Source organism: Neopelma chrysocephalum, unplaced genomic scaffold (assembly GCF_003984885.1).
Source record: "Neopelma chrysocephalum unplaced genomic scaffold, ASM398488v2 Primary Assembly neopelma1_147, whole genome shotgun sequence".
Classification (NCBI taxonomy): domain Eukaryota; kingdom Metazoa; phylum Chordata; class Aves; order Passeriformes; family Pipridae; genus Neopelma; species Neopelma chrysocephalum.
This window is the reverse complement of record NW_020897809.1, coordinates 8779197-8797639: the sequence shown is the minus strand read 5'-3', so window position 1 is coordinate 8797639 and position 18443 is coordinate 8779197. Positions and strand designations below refer to the sequence as shown.

Below are 18443 nucleotides of genomic sequence, written 5' to 3'. Positions count from 1 at the left end.
AAGGTTACATGGATGTAGGTGAATAGTAAGTGGCTCAGGAGCCATTAATCCTGAGGTACAAATTTCCCTTTGATGCGTTACTGCTACAGACGTGGAATGTTTGCTCTCTTTTTTCTTTTTTGCACTTGTTTCCAGCTCCTGCGCCAGCCCAGCGCCTCTCCATCCTTGCATCTGGCAGTCTTTTATTTCGGCTTCTCTTGCATTGGTGCATTGGCTGCCTCATCTCTGATAGTCCTCAGGCTTCCCAGACTGTAACAAAACGTTTTCTACTGATACCATAAACTGCATGACTGCTGCCCTGGGCACGGCGAAGGTGCTGTGCCTGCCCGCGGGTGGGGCAGCAGGAGGTTTCTGTACTATAGTCTTGCACTCTAAATTTTAGACTTTTTAAGCAGGTGAAAAAAAATAGAACTTTATTTTTAAATGAGGCACTTGTTCTGGGAATTCCTTTCCTGGCCCCGGTCTGGTTGGGGTTGTTGAGCTGTGTGTTTGGGGGGTTCGGCGCTGCTGCCACCCCTCGCTTTTCTTCGCAGGCACCGGAGAGGGGCAGGGGCGGCGGAAACCGCCCGGGAGACGGTTGCCAGAGGTGTGCCCATGGTTTATTTGAAATAAATTGTGACTTTCTAACTTCGGCGGTGTCCTGGCTCTCCTTGGCAGCGGGATGGGGACGGGGCGGAGGGGGGGGTGTGGCTGCTGTCGCTGTCCCCGCCCCGCGCTGCCGCAGCGCCCGCCGGGCCGTTGCCGCGGTGACGCGGGGCCGGCCGGGCCGGGGCGATGGCGGCGGCGGAGGCGCGGGCCGAGGGTCCCGCGCGGGCCGAGGGTCCCCCGCTGCCCGGCCCGCCGGGGGGCCGCCCGCGGCCCGTCTGCTCCCGGCCCTACTTCCTCGTCCTCATGGTCTTCGCGCACCTCTACGTGCTCAACGTGCTGGGGCTGCTGCTCTTCGTGCACCTCAGCGCCGGCGAGCCCGGCGGGCCGCCCGCCACCCCCGCGCCGCCGCCGCCGCCGCCCGCCCGCGCCCTCCCGCGCCTCGAGGGCATCAAGGCAAGGCCGCGACCCGGGGGCCGGGGCCGGGACCGGGGCCGCTCCTGGGGCCGCTGCTGACGGCTGCTCTCCCCGCAGGTGGGCCACACGCAGCGGGTGGAGCTGGTGCCCGGCAGGGTCCACAATGTGCGCACCCTCAGCCTCAAGCCGCTGCTCTTCGGTGAGTACCGGCCCCGCCGGGGGCAGCGGCCGAGCCCGGCCCCAGGCGCGCCGGTGGCGGGGGGTTTGCGCCGCCCGCGCTGCCCTGTCGGCGGAGGGGGGTGTGTGTGTGTGTGTCTGACACCCGCCGCTGCCTTACACCCACTCGGGGGGAAGCGACTTTTCGCGTGTTTGCATCACCTCCCTGTGCTGCTGCTCCTGGGGGCTGCGTTAAAAACGCTGTGGTTTCGTTTAAGGTATTTTGATGCGGTATTCCCCGTATGGATACGGGATTACTTGTGGATGGTCCGCTTTGAAGAATTTGGAAGATTAACCTTTCCAGGTTTTTCAGATTCCCTTTAAAATACCCGGAATAGACAGCTGGTGAGGACCTCGAAGAAGCTATGCAGTATTAGGAAGGGGCAAGAGATCCCCAAACTTTTGGTAATAAATTATGAAAAAGCAATTTAGTGTTGGTGCTTCAGCGCTGAGGAAATGAGTAACAGGAGAATTGATAGATTTCGTGTCTTCCACCATTTTGCATCCTGTTCCAGATTTATTTTTGGCTGCTCTGATACACAACCACACAACATCCGTCTCTGAGATATTTTAAAACCTTCTTTACCTTTCTGTGATTTTTTTTGCTATGACTGGTAAAGTCTCTTTAATTGAACTCTGTGTTCTGGAAATCCACTGAGAATATTCAAATTAATTTTTGGGGGGACAGATCATTACAAAATTTCTGCTACTGCAAAGTCAGAGAAAACCTGTTGTCTCTGAAAAGACAGCATGAAGAATCTTTCAGATGCTTTCTCAATAATATAAATAGAGGGTTCTTTTCTGATTCCAAAGAGATTATATACACTGAAAGCCTGACCATAGGTTTCTTATTAAACTCCATTAATGCAGTAAGTATCTGGAAAAACTATACAAAGTTCTTTTGTCATTTCTACTTAGGTGGTACTCATGGTTTGCCAATTTCTTGGTGGATTTCTGTCTGACATTCAGGAAACAGATACACCAACCTGGAACTGATACCCCACAGTATCACAAAACCAATGTCAGTACCAGAACCTTGGTCTGGGGCAATCATTCTGGTTTTCACTCAGGAGAACTTCTGTTTCCACTTTCCCTGCCCCACCAGTACCACTGCAGTGAAAGAGCTGGTCCTGGCCTGCAGGGAAGGTGCTGAAGGTGATAAAAGGCAGGTTGGTCCTGGCAGCAGCAATCCCACAATTTTTAGCTTGTTGTTCCAGCACCTCTGTTGGTTCTGAAGGGAGCTTTGCTCTCTGAGGATGCCATCACACAGCAACAGACATTCACCATTTGAGATGCCAGAAGAGCCTGTTCTCCTTTGTCCTCTGATAAGGACTCCCTTATTTAGAAGCTGCAAGTTGCAAGACAGCTCTTATCTCTTGGATAAACCTGCCAGGAGCCAACTCTGACTTTAAAAGACTTTCAGAGACTTCTCTGTCTATGCAAACAGTACCAATCTAATTCAGCTGTTTTCTAAAAAACTAATTTATTTCGTCTCTGTTGCTTAAATTAGTGGAAGTGTGTCTTTAACTTGGTTGCGTTTGACAAACACAGAAGTCCTTAGCAAAGACTCTTGCGTTTCTGGGGATTTAAGGCAAAATGCTGTGGCATATGAGAGCCAATTTAAGGAAGCAGTGGCTGGTCTGTGATCCTTGCTTTCAGCAGAGCAGACTGCAGTGGGACCACAGCAGCAGACACCCATTAATGATTTAATGTGAGCTCTGGGCTTTGGGGCATGGGCTGGGCACCGTAGGGGAACTTGCGGTTTGTTTTTTAAATGTGAGTAAGTCACATCTGCATCAAACCGAAGCTTTCATTTCATGGAGCTATGAAAAAATGCCTGCCCTATTTTTTTTCCCCCTCTGGCTACAAGGCATCATTTCTAAAGCTTGTAAGTCAGACCATCTGTGCACTTTTTAGTTGGGAAACACTAGTAATCAAATAACCCTATTAATGGAAAATAAATCAGACAAAACCTTTTCAACCTTCAGAGCTTTTATGTGTTCAGTTGTGTTTTCCAGATGCAGTCTGTTCAGAAGATACTGCCATTGCAGGGACCACCTGACAGCAGATTCTGTGGATTGGGCAGCAGTTTGTAAGACAAGGCAGTGGGGAGGAATAAGAATAGGAAATTTCGTTGGTTTTCTTCCGAGCTTCAGGAAAGAGAAGTAATCACTGCACAAATGTCAGGGTGCAGCTGAATTTCAGTGTGAGTGTGTGAGCGCTCATTCCAGCCCACATTGGTGTGAGGAGGAGCCCAGGCCGTGGATTGTTGGTGAGTTTTACGAGCACGGGGAGGCAACGTGTCTCCATCAAACCGGGCGGTGGCCACAGCCGAGACTGCAGGCGGCACCAGCGGGGCAGAAAACATTCCTCCAAAAGGCTGGTTTTTCCCTCCCTTTTTTTTTTTTATTTCAGCCCCAGGTTTAAACCAATATAGAAAACTTTCCATGGACAGTGCTTTGTTAGGCAGTAGAAATCCGACTCATTAGGGATTCTCGTTAGAGGATTTGCTGTTTTCTGCTCTGGGGTCTGGAGCAGAGCTATGGCGTGGGTACCCTGCAGGGAGTGACAGTCCTGCTTGGATGAGAGTGAGCTGTGGAGGACTCGGTGAGGCTGAGTTTTCCCACCTTTTCTGTCTTCCCTGTGTGCAGCTGGAAGGCCAGGCAGCTGTGGAATGTTTCTCCTCTGCTGCTATATCAGAACTGCAAGTAGCACCTTCTGTGCTGTGGCTGGGGCTCACCTCCCAGTCCCGAGCAAAGCTGCTGATCACACCAAAGCAGAGCTTTTAACAGCTGATGTCTCACTCACACTCTGCTGTTTCTCAAGGCTCTTGTGATATCCCTAATTACTGGAATCTTCTGATCCAAACTGAATTTCTGATGTTGGAAAATGGTTTTCCCCGTTATGCAGAAACCCTCAGCTATCTTCGCTCTGTGCCTTTCCTGCTTGAGAATGGCTGTTTCCTTTTACCTGTGCAGATGCTCATGAGTTCTCAGTGCAGGAAGCTAAAGGGACAGCCTGAGTGACTGCTCAAGAGCAGAGTTTAGTGTGCATTTTTTAAGGGTCTGGGCATTGCTGGGGTGAGTTCTTCACCCCCTTAATTTACCTCAGACTGTTCAAGAGTAAAGGATTTGCTCTATTACATAAAAAGTACCACTTAGCAGTCAGGGCAGCTTTCATGTGATCTCTGGACAGAAAGCAAGCAGGCACTGGAACAGTATCAATGTCTCAGGGTCAAATAGTGAAGCTGAAATACCAGCTCTGATGACGAGAACTAGAAGGAACTGTTACTACAGGTCTTTCTAGTTTGTGCTCACCTGCAGAGTTCAGTTTTTTTGTGATGTTGGATCTACACAAAGCTGTCCATCACACGTCCTGGATCTGCAGTGTCTCTTTAGAGGAACACGTTAAACTTGCATCCTTAAGCTCTGTCTTGGTAAAACAGGGATCTGTAGTGAGGCCCTATCTGTGCACTATGAGCGCTTCGAATCACCTAGAAATACTGACTGTACATCTCCAAAGCACCACTTGCCAGGGAAAGGAGTTTTCTAGCCGTAGGGAAGGGAGCAGTTTCTTATTGTTGGAATTGAGATTTTTCAGACCTTCCGTCCCGCCTGTTCAGGGCAGCGGTGATGTTTCCACCTCCGCACTGCCTGGTGAAGGTTCCTGTTCCTCTTCTGCCAGGCATAGGCCTTGTTCACCACCACCTTGTCACTCTGTACCTCGCCACTTACAACAAAGACCCCAGCGTGAGTGCCCCTCATGATGTTGTGGGCGCAGGTGGCATCAATGTCCAGCCACTGCTGGAGCCTGGAGGGGATTTCAGTCCTGAGGAGTGGGCCATGCTTCAGCACCTCCACCCTGGAAGGGTCCAGGTCAAAGTCCGAGATACTGGTGGTTGTGTTCTTCCTCAGGATCCGGATTTTCACTGCTGCAGGGGTTGGAAAAAGAGCTCTTAGTTCTTTTTGCTTTCCATAGCTCTCACCTACCTCAACACAAAGAGCCAGCCCAAGGCTTCTCTGCTGTCTCTGTAACGTGGGGAGACATCTGCCCAGTTTCTTGTAATTGCAGCAAACTTGTAAAAGTTCTCATCTGAGGTCAGTCCCCAGTACTGAACACTGTTCTTAAAATCATAGAATCATTTAGGTTGGAAAAGACATCTACCATCGAGTCCAACCATTAATCCAACACTGCCCAGTCCACCACTAAACCATGTCCCTGAGTGCCACATCCGCATATCTTTTAAGTACCTCCAGGGATGGTAACTCAACCAGTTCTCTGGGCAGGCTGTTCCAGGGCTTGACTACCCTTCCAGTGAAGAAGGGTTTTCCCTAATACCCAATCTGAACCTCTCCAATGCAACTTGAGGCCTTTTCCTTTTGTCCTACTGCTTGTTACTTGGGAGACTTCCTTCTCACTCCGTTTTCCTCATGAGAGTGGCAAAAGTTTATCAGCACCACTGCTTGGGCAGGAACCCTGTGGGAAGCACAGGCATAAGCAAGCAGTCCTGGTCTCCTGCAAATTGACTTTTCTCTGAACTGGGATTTCAGGAGGTAACGTGACTGACAGCAGCCTGGGATTTGTAACATTTTTTTTAATTATTAAAAATATTTTTTATATGCATGTCTGAATTCAGGGCCATATATTGAAAACTTCCTCCCAGCTGGCTGAGCAGAGCCAGTGGTGCTGCCTGCTTGGGCTAGGAGAGGGAGAGTCACATTACTAGAACAACAGTATTGAAGTAGCCAGCATGGATTTTGCTAGAGGTTTTTGTGGACATTGATGAAAATGTTGATCTCAAAGGCAAAACCAGAGTAGTGCTTATTTTTAGCAGCCACAGACCAAAACCAACTCAGAAATAAAGCAGGTCTTCACCTTTGGTGCTGCCTGGGGCCAGGCGCTCCTGCTGCCTCACAGGTAAGGTGGGACCTGAAAATACCTGGCATCTGCTGTGAAAGCTGCAATTCCTCCAACTCAGTATGTTGTGGCAAAGCCATTTTCTGTCCATGCCACTGCTTGGCTGCTGAAGGGAACAGCAGCAATTGAGAGGAAGAGGAGGGTACTCACCAAAATCATTGGCACAGAGGCTTTCCAGGATCTCCCTGGCAGTGCTGGCCTCCTCAAGCTCGCAGTCCTTGCAGCTGGCTCGGGGCACTGCTGCAACAGAAATTTGGTTATAACACCCTTGTCAAGCTTCACTGGAAATCACACAATGAAATTTTGAGATCTGCAAATGGTGGCTTGCTGCTTCCAAGTGACACTTCTTCCTGAGCTACCCAGTCCCTGCAGAGACATCTAAGACTGCCAGGGTGGGAAATGTTAAGCTCTCCTTCCTGTGACTGGAGCAGGTCCCACTTGTTGTGCTTTGTTCAGACTTCTGTGTGTTGCTGCATTTTAAAGCAGCAGTGAAAATGCTTAATGAAGATCTCCTCGCTAGGATGAAACAGCAAAGCCAGTGCTGTAGCCAGACTCCATCCAGTGATGCTGAAATTATGTTGTTGAAATGTCTGTTCTCCCCTTAACTGCTCTTGAATCTACCCCAGTGTTCATCAGTATCTGGGTGTTTAATTTAGTCTTTCAGACAGTCAGATTTTTTTCTGGTGTAACTCATGTCTGCAGAGGCTCATATTCCTATGTGATGTTTCCCAATGTTTAAAGAGAAGGCTTGCAAAACATTTCTTTTTGCATGTTTTTAAACCCTGGACACAACTGGAAGATCAGGGCTGCAGCTCCATAGCTCTGCTGGAAGCACATCTCGCTGCCGGGAGCCTGCACTCCATGAGCTCTCCTGCTGTGCCTGGGCTGGAGGCTTTACAGCCATTCCTTCCCCCTGCCCCAAACCCTGCGGGGTATGATGGCACCCAGGGAGCTAATGAATACAGCAGAGAGAGGAACAAGCCACAGTCAATGTTATGCTAATTTTCTAGACACAGTTCCCAGAGAGAACAAAACTACAATTTATATTTTTTTTAAAAAAATACAGCTTAAAACCAGAAATATTCAGAATAGAAACAAGTCATAGGATCATCCTTTTGAGCTTTCAGTGTTACATATGGGAAAGTACGTGAGGAAAAAACCTCTTACTTCTCCTGCTGGAGGCATTTTCATCCATGGAGACTGCTGCGATGCACAGCTCGTGATCTGCAGGGAACTTGTTGCAGTTCAGGATTTCGGGCCAGGGGTAGCCGTAACAAGCCATGACGGGCGCGCAGCTTCTCTTGACGGCTTCGCAGAGGCTGCGGCAGGGGTAGATGAGCCTGGGGAGGGGATGGGGGTTCAGCACCTCCAAATGCCTGGCAGCAGGCTGCTGTCCACTGCTGTCCACAGGGCTGTGTTGCACACTGCAGTGCTAGCAGGCGATTTGGGGAGCTTTGATTTTTTTTGAACATTTGCGTCCAGGCAGCAAACAACGAATTTCTGAGGACAGGAGGGATGTGGTTGTTCCATACAGGCTGCTGTCAGAAGCCCTTTGCCCCACCCCACCCCCCAGGAATCTTCTCTAGTTGTGTGAAGGCTGCTTACCTTTACAGGTGCCTGATTAGATACCCAATTTCCTTAGCAGCTCTGTACTTTGAGGGCTGCACCTTAGAACTGGGGATTTCCCTCTGCTGCTGGAACTGTTGGGCTGAGAAATATATTTGGGGCAGGAGCTGGGGTGAGGGGCTTCATGGGAGGTAGGAGGTGAAGATGGTGGGTGCCAGCTGCTACTTTGGTGTGCGAAGGGGTGGCCAGGCAGCAGTGCCTGGGGTGGGAGAGCAGGAAAATCTAAAGGAGGGAACATAATGTTTCTGCTTCTACAAGATGAAATGCTCATGTTTTGCTTTCACCCTGCTGAGTAGTCCAGTTGCCCCTTGCCGAGAGGGGCAGCATACTTTCTTGGGGACTGCACTGATCACATCATGTGCATTTTCTGTCCAGAGGCACATGCAGTTGTGCTCTTGGGGAGAGTTAACTGTTATAGCTGAAATAACTTGTAAAAACATCTTACCTGTCCAAGCAGATTGGTGCGAAGAGGGAGCAGAGGAAAATCCTTGCATCTGGGTGGCACTCCCTGGCCAGCAAGGGCAGCCAGCTGGAAGACTGCTGGATGACTTCTGTCATGGTCTCATGCTCCAGCAGGTTGGGGATCCTCATCTCGGAGTAGCCGATATCGTAGCACAAGGCCATGCGGTGTGGGATGGGCATGCAGCTGGAGGATCTTCTCAGGTAGCTCGCCCAGGCTCCTGGAGAGCCCCAGAGCAGCAGCCGCACCATGAGACCCAGCAGCCATGGGCCACCCGCCCTCGAGGGGTGCCTGCGGTGGGCTGTGACCATGCTCAGAGCGGGAGGACGGGCAGTGCACCCCGGACTGAGCTGCTCCTGACTGTGGGATGCCTTTTATAGCCTAGGAGCCACCTCTCTGTCAATCCATCCTCATTAAGTGCGGCCCTTTCAGAGCCCTCATGGGGAAGACAATGCTCCAATTTTTGTTTGCCAGTGGCCCCGATTGTTTGTATTTTAGCAGGGGTTTGGCTTAGATCAGCAGGTGTGGAAATGAGGGCAGTTGGGGAGGGATGAATGACTTGGCCCATGTGTCTTGGGGCTCTTTCAGCCAAGATTGAATCTCTGTTTGACACCAGTGCTCCAACCCATCCTCTTTCTCTTGCTCCAGGATTAGTCATTATTTCATAAACCCCAATGTTTTCCTCTCTTTTGTTTTTTGTGAAAGCAATCAAGTGTTGCTCAAAGTCAATTAGGAGGCATTTGTTTAGCTGGATCTATTGTTGAACAGGCAGGGAGATAGGATGGTCTCACAGCCAGAAGTTAACTGTTTAGGAGAGCTGAGGGCAGAGAGGAACTAATTTGCAGCTGTGGAGCCAGGTTGTTTGCAGATGGGATTGGCAGCACTCAGCTGGAAACCCTCTCACCTTGCAACCTGCATGACAGCGCGCTTTCTGGTTAACAGAATTCCTGCTTCATTCTGAAATCCTGTTACTACCACTGAAGAGCAGAATTGTCCTTCCTCCAGCACATAATTAAGATTCCATAATCCATCATTATTGTAGCCCAGTCTGGGGAGCTGGAAGTACTGGGGGTGCTGGTTGCCAGCACACACAGTTCATTTGGACCTGGTGCTATGCCACGAGGTTCAAACTGGTCAGTGGAAGCTCCAGCTCTGAAACATCCTCTGGCACAAGGACCCTGCGCTGCCTGTGGCGGAAATTGCTTCCTGGGAGGATGTTACGGATACAGCTGGCTGCATTGTGTTCCTGGGGCTTCCCAGGAACAGCCCATTCTCTACAGTGCTAGTTCTAGTCTGTACTTAGCAAGAAGCCAACTGCTTATTGACAGCTTGAGCCGATACGGTTGATTTCAGGTCACGGAAGTAATTAATTTTTTTTCCCCGTTTGAGGATTGCTGCCATAGTTGATCTATAATATGTCTTTGGCACATACCTGCAGCAGCTCCAGGAAACTGCAGTTTTGGAGAGCAGGACCTTGGATCTGGGAGCACTTAAGCTGTCCTGCGTTGGTGGCTTTTCTTTCCCTTTTCAAAAATCTGAGTCGCTGGTAACAAGATCACCACAGTAGTGACAGATACCAGCCAGGAGGATCCTCTCAACCTTCTGGGCCACAGTCTAACTCTGGAATGGGACCTTGCCAGCACTTTCCAAGTGCACGTCCAATATACCATGCAGCTAGAAATCTCCTCATGGTCATCAGAGGATTTCTCTGCATTTAAATTTGCTTGGGATCCTGGAATTGCCTGATTGCTGCTGGGTTTATGCTGCAAAGGAAAGCTGGTAGTACCTGGATATGGAGTGTGGCATCCTCCGTGTGCATTATGTTCCCCTTTAATATTGCATTTGAAGACTATTTTTAGTGGAGGATCAAGAGAATGAGTGGGAAAAAGTTAAAATTTTTCTCCTTTCTGTTTGAGTTTTATAGTAGAGCACTGGGCCATGCTCCCCTGAATTATATGTGCAAAAGGTATTTGGTTTTGTGCAAAGAACAAGGAAGCCCGAAACCTGGGCCATCACCACTGCCCACTGTAAGGATTTTTGGCCTCCCTTCCTGTAAAGCAGCAATTCCCAGACTGTGATTAACATGGCACCTTTGAAATGGTAATATGCAGTGATATGCAGGTTTGTTCACTCCTTTGTCCATTGTGGTATGTGTGAGAGAGTTTGAGGGCTTGACCTCTGCATCCAAACATTTAGGAACTGCTGCTGTAAAAATACCTGCCTCCAGCAGCTCAGGTGTGTCCTCTTTGAGAGCTCTTCTGGTCGAAGGGTGGATGTCTTTGAATGTCCCAAACTTAGGCAGTTCCTAAATTACACCCCATCTCTTTTTTTTTTTCCTGAGTCTCCTGCCAGTGGTATGGGATCCCACTGTAACAGTTCCTCAGTCTCTGTTGGTGCTCACACTTTTGCTTTAGAAATTCCCGACTTCCTGACAGAGGAGGAGTGCAAGCTCATCGTCCATCTTGCAAAGCTGAAGGGGCTGCAGAAGAGCCAGATCTTACCAACAGATGACTATGAGGAAGCCATGGAAATGATTGAAATCAGCCAGATGGACATTTTCAATCTCCTGGACCATAATCAGGATGGGCAGCTGCAACTCAAAGAGGTAGAGTGTTGGACAGACCGGGGGTGGTTTGCTGGGCACCCTCTGGCAGGTCTCCTCCTCAGGTGGTCTGTTGGTTACTCATGTGCTTGGGTAGGGCAGACCCTGGTATATACCAGTCAGTATTTGCTGGATTTTATGTCTCAAGGCTTTTGCTGGCCTTCAGCATGGAAGTTTCTGGGGCAATGTGCAGTAGTTATCATGCTATTGGGAGGTAGCAGCGGTCCTTGTTGGCAGGACACATGTGTTTTGAATATGCTGGATAAAATGTTCCTTGTGTTGTGGGTTGCCTCTTGCTGGGTGTCCCAGGAAGTGAGTTTGTCGCCTGAGCCCTGCTTTGTGCAGCCTGTGGGAAACTCCCTGTGTGAATTCACAAGCCCCAGCAAAGCCACCCCTATTGAGGAGGCCAGGGGGGATAATGAGCACATTGTCCACAGCTCTTCAGCACCCTTGCCCTTTATAGGAGGGTGCATCAGGGCAGGTCCTAGCAGTTCAAGGATATCCCTCCCTAGACTCCCATTTCAGGTGGAGTCGGGGGTCTGACTCGTCCTATGGGCCACAAGTGTTGCAGGGTATGGGAAACTGCACCAGTCACAACCCAGGGCAAGGCTCCTTCCTCTGGAGCCTGCTGGGAGCTCTTCAGGATTCTGCATCTCTCTGCACACATGAAAAGGAAGCATTTTGTTCCAAGCCCTTATCTTGGACAAGGAAAAGCATTCACTTTTATCATCAATAGCTTTACTTTCCCTTCAAGAGAAAGAGCTGTGCCCCCTCCACCTCAGGGCTGGTTAACCAAGTCCCAGCAGTCATTTGCCATGACCTAAACTCAAAATAACAGCACTCACCAGCCACACTCTGTGTGTGGCTGCCAGATGATTCTCACCACAGTTGTGTTTCTGCGGAAATGTGCCGATGCCTGGCTGGCTCTGCAGAGGAGAGCCTGCCAGGCCTCACACAGGGAATCTGCAGGGGTTTGGGAGTACAAGAAACCAGTGCCCTGTGTTGATCCATTTATGAATTTCAGGTGTTGACCCACACTCGGCTTGGGAATGGCAGGTGGATGACCCCTGAAAACATCCGTGAGATGTACACAGCAGTCAAGGCTGATCCTGATGGGAATGGTAAGACCAGCTTTTTAGGAATCCCTTTTGCCCTCAGCACGTTGGATGCCTCATGCAGCCATGTGGGGCAGAGCAAGAGCCGTGTCCCTACCCTGGCCTGTTTCTCTAGCTGAGTTCTTCAGAGGAAAGTAACACTGCTTTAGAGACCTTCTCAGGAAAGTAAACTCAGTGTAAACCTGGTATCACAGCACTCCTGCCCCTGCATCACCAATCTAAGAGCAGACTGGTCCCACCACCTGGGCTTGGGTCTTGCAGGAGCAGCACCAGAACACAGCTCTGCACTCCCTCTCCCCTGTCACACCTGCCTTGGTTTGTGCCCCATAGTAGCAAGACCTTCGGGGTGCACTTTTGGTCCTCTGGTCTGAGAGATTGCTCTGGCTCTGGCTACAGAGCTCTTGTTACCTGGGATGCAGGTGTTAAGACACACCTTCCACACCTCCCTTGTTTTCAGGGAGACTTCTGCAGCAGGCTGGAAGTCCCATGTCACTGGCAGGGGAGGGTGGAATTAAGTGGCGGTGAGGATGGTCTTGTCAGCGTTTTTCGCTGACTGCCCTCTCTGCCACTGCAAAGTCCCTCCATGAGGCCACTTCTGCCCCTCCTGCCCCTGGTCTCCCTAGGGCTCCCACACTGTCCGGATGAGCACTCTAACCTCTGTTGCTCTAATTAGAGTGGCCTCAATTAGGCAGCACTCCATTTCCTAATCAAATTAAGTGAATGCACAGGCTCTGCACGCTCTCTTCCAGTGACCTGGCATTGAGAGCTGCCCAGGAGGAGTTGCTTTGGAGTTGAAACAGTACCAGTGTGAACGCATAAATATCCGGAGGGCACCCCGTGCCCTCTCCTCCAGGCTGGTGGCATTCTTGGCAGGGGTATGACTGAGTCCTCAGTGGCTTTTCCACCGTTCTGGACATTAACAAATGAAAGGTCCTGTTAAAGGCCTCTTGGCAGGACCTTGCTTCCAGAGTGCTGCTTCCCTCTGTTGTTAGATTGGTGCGTGACACTGAGGGACCAGGTCACAACCTGGATGTGGCCCTGCGTCATCAAAGACCATGGGGAGTGAGGGGAAGTGGGGACAGAGAGAGACACTAGGAATAATAACAGTGGATCATTTGGTCATGACCACTGACACCTGAGGAACTGTCCCAGGCTGACCCTGGTGGCTGGTCCTTCCTGCTGCCGGGGGGTGCTGTGCCCAGGGAGCAGAGCTGGCACCCAGCAGCACTGGGTTTGCTGCCTGAATGAGCTCCACTCCCAGCCCATGGTGTGTGCTGGCTGCTGGGCAGCCCAGGGCACAGCACTGCACGCTGGTGTCAGGACCTGGTCCCCAGTGCGAGGCTTCCCTTCTCCAGAAAGAGGAAACAACAAATGTGAGGACTCTTCTGAAGCCAAATAAGGCAAAAGTCCACCCCTTGCTGAGTCCAGTTGAGTGCAAACAAGAAATACCTGGTTTAGGAGAAACTGCTTTTTAGCTCTCACTTTTCTTTTACTTCTACCTAGGCAAGATCATACTCTGATGTATTCCTCACTCGTGTTTTGCAATTACACAAATGCAGGAGAATGTACTGCTTGTTTTGAGTTTGGCTTTTTTTAATTAGCCCACAAGATCGTGTGGAAAATGTGGTCTGAGGTGTCCCACTCTGTCCTTAGGTGCGTTTATTTAAATATCTAAGTAACAAGCCCCAAGACGCTGGGTGGCACAGACTTTTTTGTGTATGTTAGAACTGTAGTGGGCTGTTTCTCTCTTTTGATGGATTGGTTTGTGTGTTTTAGGAGATTTTTAAAGTTCAGAATGGTGCTTTGCGTGTCCCAGTTCTGACCCTGCACAGTTCACTTTGGCAGGTTGCTGTATGTCCTCTGCTGCAGGCAAGAGCCTTGTTGGGGCCCACGATCCTGAGTGTAGGGGTACAGAGCCTGTGGTGGGCACAGGACCCTGACTGGGGTCTGTTTGAGGAGGGCAGTTTCTGCAGCACCCTCAGCTGGTTTTTCTCCCAGTACAGGATGCCAGAAACTATTACCTGCACCAGAGTCAGGCAGCTTTTCCTCTGTTCCTGTAGGTGTGCTGAGTTTGGAGGAGTTCAAACAGTTGAATATCCGTGATTTCCATAAGTACATGGGAAGCCAGAAGGTGAAGATGAGTGACTTGGTGCGCAACAGCCAGCACACCTGGCTGTACCAGGGCGAGGGGGCACACCAGGTCATGAGAGCCATACGGCAAAGGTAAGGGCCAAGCAGCCAAGGGGTGCCTGGGTTTGGGGAGGCACGAGGATCACCTGTGCTGGGAGAGGCAGGGGCAGACTTGCTAATATCCACATTTCCTAATTGTGTGAAAGTCTTTGGAGTATAAAGAGCAGTTAACACAGACACAAAATGGGAAGAGAAGGTTTTCATTAGAACAAGAATTTGTATTGTCCCGTGGAAAGGGAAAAAGAAAAATCAAACCTTTCAGCATCTCCATTCACTTTTGGGAACAGCCCTATAAAACCAGGAAGATTTGGCAGTATATGAAATACTTCATTCTAATTAGTAAATGAGCTTACTGGGAGAAGCTGCCCATTTCCAATGCTGTCTGGGCGCCAGTAGTTACTGTCATTTGCTTTAGTTACTCATGCATTTCACTGAAATCTGTCTTAGCTACTCAGAACTGACTTTTTAACAAGCACGACTTCACCTAAAATAAGCCAAGTTAGTTCAGTCCTCCAAGCACACATATTGTAGGGCAGCTCACAGCAGATGGGAGAACCTCTTACCCTTCCCTTCATCTCAGATGAAACCCAGCACTCAGACCAAATCGTGTAGCATTGGTGAGTTTCAGATAATTGGCTGGAGACTCTTGTTCTTGTGATGCTGGTCCTCACCCAGAACATGGGTGGGTAAAATCTGTCCTGAAGCTTGAAAATGGCTGTTGGCCACTCCTTTTCTTCAGTGCATTCCAGCAGGAGAATGGGGTCGCATATTGCCTTGATTAGAGCAGTCTGTGGCTGCCACCTTCTCCGTGCCAGCCAGCACACACACCATGTACCAGCATTCCACTTGGACACTCCTCAGTTGGCTGTTAGGAGGATGTGAAGACACAGTGCTGAAGGAGGCTGTTAGTCCTCCTTGGGACCATGCAGTGCCTGGAGGGGCTTTGCCATCCTGCCCAGGTGCCATGTTCTCCTTGCACCTGCCCCAAGGGCTTCACTGGTCCAGATTCTCAGAGCTCTGAGTGTTCTTTGGCAGGTCTCAAGACGTACCTGCTTACCTTGGGGATGATCTCAGATGTAGCAGTGGAAAAATCCCAGAGCAGGAGGGCTCCGGTCTCCTTGGTCACTTCCAGTGCCCCTCTGCCCTGGGGGAGGCTGCTGCAAAGGCAACAGGGAAAGGTGAGTTAGGTGACTAGACTATTCCTAGAGCTAGTCTCTCATTCACTCTCAGCAGGGGCCCTGTGCTTTGCTAACTGTCCCTGAGGTCTGTAGGTGGTGTGCAGGAATCCAGAGAAGTGATGACACATGAAGGCTCCAGGGACACGCACAGAAAGAAAGGATCTTGCTGAGCAAGCAAAGACTTCCTGAGAGCAGTCCTGCTGGAGATGCATCCTTCGGTTTTGGTTTTTTGGTTTTTTTTATTAACCTTGACAAAGGCTTTCTGACTGATACTGATGGACCAACAGATCTATAAGGATCTATAAAGTTGTCTCTTGGCATGCAGCCATCCGTCTCTCCGGTCTGTTGGGGAAGGGGGTTCTCTTTCTCTAGATTTATTCACTGCTTGGGAGTAGCGTCTGACCAGGCTGAGGGTGCTTCCTGCTCACCTGCCCTGCTCTTCCCCAGGGTGATGCGCCTGACTCGCTTGCCCCCCGAGATCGTGGAGCACAGCGAGCCCCTCCAGGTTGTGCGGTACGACCAGGGAGGGCACTACCATGCCCACATGGACAGTGGCCCCGTGTTCCCCGAGACTGCCTGCAGCCACACGAAGCTCGTCGCCAACGAGAGCGCTCCTTTTGAGACCTCCTGCCGGTAAGCTCTGCCCTGACACAGTCTGGAACGCGTTAGAGAAGGGCTGTGGAGAGACATCTCACTTCGCCCCGCATGGGACTTGGTGCTTGGGTTATGGGGCTCAGGAGATCACTGGCATAAAGGGATTTGAAGGAGAAGGTAGGCAAATCCTGTGGGTCCTCACAAGGAGGGCAGAGTGATGTGCAGAGCTGCTGGGCCATTCCCACCAGAGCCTACAAGCACACTCTCACTGTTCTGGGTGGGGATTTTCTTTGTTGTCCTCGTGTTATTCTTCGAGAAAAGCTGATGGTGTAATTCATGTACCTTGTTATGCCTTGGAGGAGCTGCTGTATGTATGGTGGAGGGGCAGGGTGTGGAGAGCCCCTGTGCTTCTCCTCCAGGTGTTCCAGGTGTGCCCCCTGACAGCCCCTCTGTCTTGCAGGTATGTGACTGTGCTGTTCTACCTGAACAATGTGACTGGGGGAGGCGAGACAGTCTTTCCTATTGCTGATAACAGGACGTACGAAGAGATGGTAAATGAACCTCACCTTCATGTTACCCCTGGGGATTCTGAGTCCCTCTTTGAATGTCTTCATTCACTGTGACTGCAGAAGGGGGCTGGTGTGTGAGGCTGCTGAGCATTAGGGAAGCTGCACTCCGCTTATGGTCTTCTCCCTCTGAAGCCAAGGGAAGAAGCACAGGGCTTTGATAGCTGCAGCTCTCCCTGCTCAGAGGTGTGAGGGGCAGTTTTTTGGCCTTGCTGCCGCAACATGAGTCCTGCTTGCTTCTCTCTGGGCATGTTTCCTCAGACTAAGCCTTGGCAGGTATTTTGTGCTCCTGCCAGGCAATGTGTTAGGGAATGGGCAGCTGCTCAGAAACAGGTTATGGACCTCCAGGGGACTGAAACTGGCTACTCTGGGTGGGTTGTGAAAGCCCCTGTGTCACCCTTGAGCTGTCCCTGTGGGGCAAGGAGCAGGGCGATGGCTGGTAGCAGGGATAGCCCAGTGCATGTGCCTCATTCCAGCCCCATTGGCAACACCTTCCCTGTGGTTCCTCCACAGTCTTTGATCCAGAACGATGTTGACCTGCGAGATACTCGGAAAAACTGCGACAAGGGCAATTTGCGAGTGAAACCTCAGCAAGGCACTGCTGTCTTCTGGTACAACTACCTGTCTGACGGAGAAGGTATGGGCTTGTTTCAAGACTTGGCTCTTGAGAGGGGTAGACTGCAGGAGGTGACAGCCATCATCTTCTTGCTATAGCTGGGAGCTCAGAAAACAGCCAAAGGGGATAGCTGCCTGCTAGTGGGAACTGTAGAATCTTCTTGTCACCAGCTGTGTAGGAGCTTCCTGACTCTGAAAGGCCTTTGTTTACAGGCAGTAGGTCAGTGGCTCCTGATGTCTTTGGGGGACGGGACTAGCTAGCAAACAAAGACCTTGGCTGCACTCGCCACCGCCAGCTGCCTCCCATCCTGCTGTGCGAGCTGAAACTCCTGCTGGAACTTGGTCTGCAATTCAAAATGTGTCACTGATGTGGTGTTGCCCAAAGGGGTGGGGAGGGGAGGTAGACAAAGGCACGGCCATCAGCTCTGCAGCACAGGCAGGCAGGGGCCACCCCACACAAGGCTTGGGGCTGACGCCTGCTTTGTAGCTCAGCCGCAACCCCGTGGTATCTGTCCTTGGGGCTGTTTTTGTCATGAAGCACAGTGTGGTTTGCCCTGACAGGCTGGGCTTTGACATGAATATTCCAGGCTGCTGGTGAGCATGGCTCCAGAGGGTTTCGATGGCAGATTTTGAGCTGTGGTGGGAGGAAGGAGTATAAACTCCCAGGGCCCCTGGGAGCAGCCCATGTTTCCATCTCTAGAAAATCCACAGAGAGGAGGTCACAAGACCAGTGTTTGGGCTGTTAGGTGAGAATATCAAGACCATCACTGCTGTGAGAAGAGCCCTGTTGTGTTTTTATGAGCAATTTGTTCCTAAATGGAAAGTAGCTGCTGATGCAAGTCTGCCACAGAAAAACCATGGGACCTCTGTAAAGAGAGGGTAATTTAGAACTGCTGAAATGCAATCTCCAAAATGGCTATCAGCCTCTGACTTCACAGACCTTCTACCGGCAGCACTCATCTCTTCCATGCCAGCCTCCCTTTTTGGGAAGAGTTGAGAAAAACAGCTGCTGTGATGCAGAATGCAAGAACCCCCTTGTGCTGAGTGGAGATGTGGAGGCAATGAGCATTTTGTACCCAGGAGTGTGCCCTGGTGAACTCCTCATAGGCACTAGGGTGGGGTGGCACTATGATGGAGAGGTGCCAGGAGGAGCAACTCCTGTAAGATGTATCAGCTCAAATCCAAGCAGGCACTGTGGGCAGGAGAGCTGACATCAGTGTTTGCTGGCCAGGTGTCCCCGCACGGTCCTGGCTCTGCCTGCCCTCCTCACCACCTCCTACCAGGGCTCTGCTCTTTTGCAGGCTGGGTGGGGGAGCTGGACGACTTCGCCCTGCACGGAGGCTGCCTGGTCACCCAAGGCAC

The 18443-nt window shown here is 50.8% G+C and overlaps 2 protein-coding genes across 2 annotated transcripts; one reads left to right on the top strand and one right to left on the bottom strand.

Moving 5' to 3' along the window:
* Positions 1–774: 774 nt before the first annotated feature.
* P4HTM (prolyl 4-hydroxylase, transmembrane) lies at positions 775–18441 on the top strand (the record flags this gene model as incomplete). Its single annotated transcript, XM_027700801.1, has 9 exons — positions 775–1041; positions 1120–1201; positions 10636–10826; positions 11848–11944; positions 13999–14161; positions 15754–15939; positions 16361–16451; positions 16980–17103; positions 18383–18441. Coding segments are annotated over exons 1-9 (1260 nt in total), but the record flags the coding sequence as incomplete, so codon positions are not given.
* On the bottom strand, positions 4666–8867 carry LOC113976001 (secreted frizzled-related protein 5-like). The gene is made up of 4 exons (XM_027700733.1): positions 8207–8867; positions 7303–7475; positions 6286–6375; positions 4666–5149 (listed from the first exon to the last, which is right to left on the bottom strand). The coding sequence occupies exons 1-4, from the start codon at positions 8530–8532 to the stop codon at positions 4815–4817; spliced, it is 924 nt and encodes a 307-aa protein (XP_027556534.1). The 5' UTR covers positions 8533–8867; the 3' UTR covers positions 4666–4814.
* Positions 18442–18443: the final 2 nt, after the last annotated feature.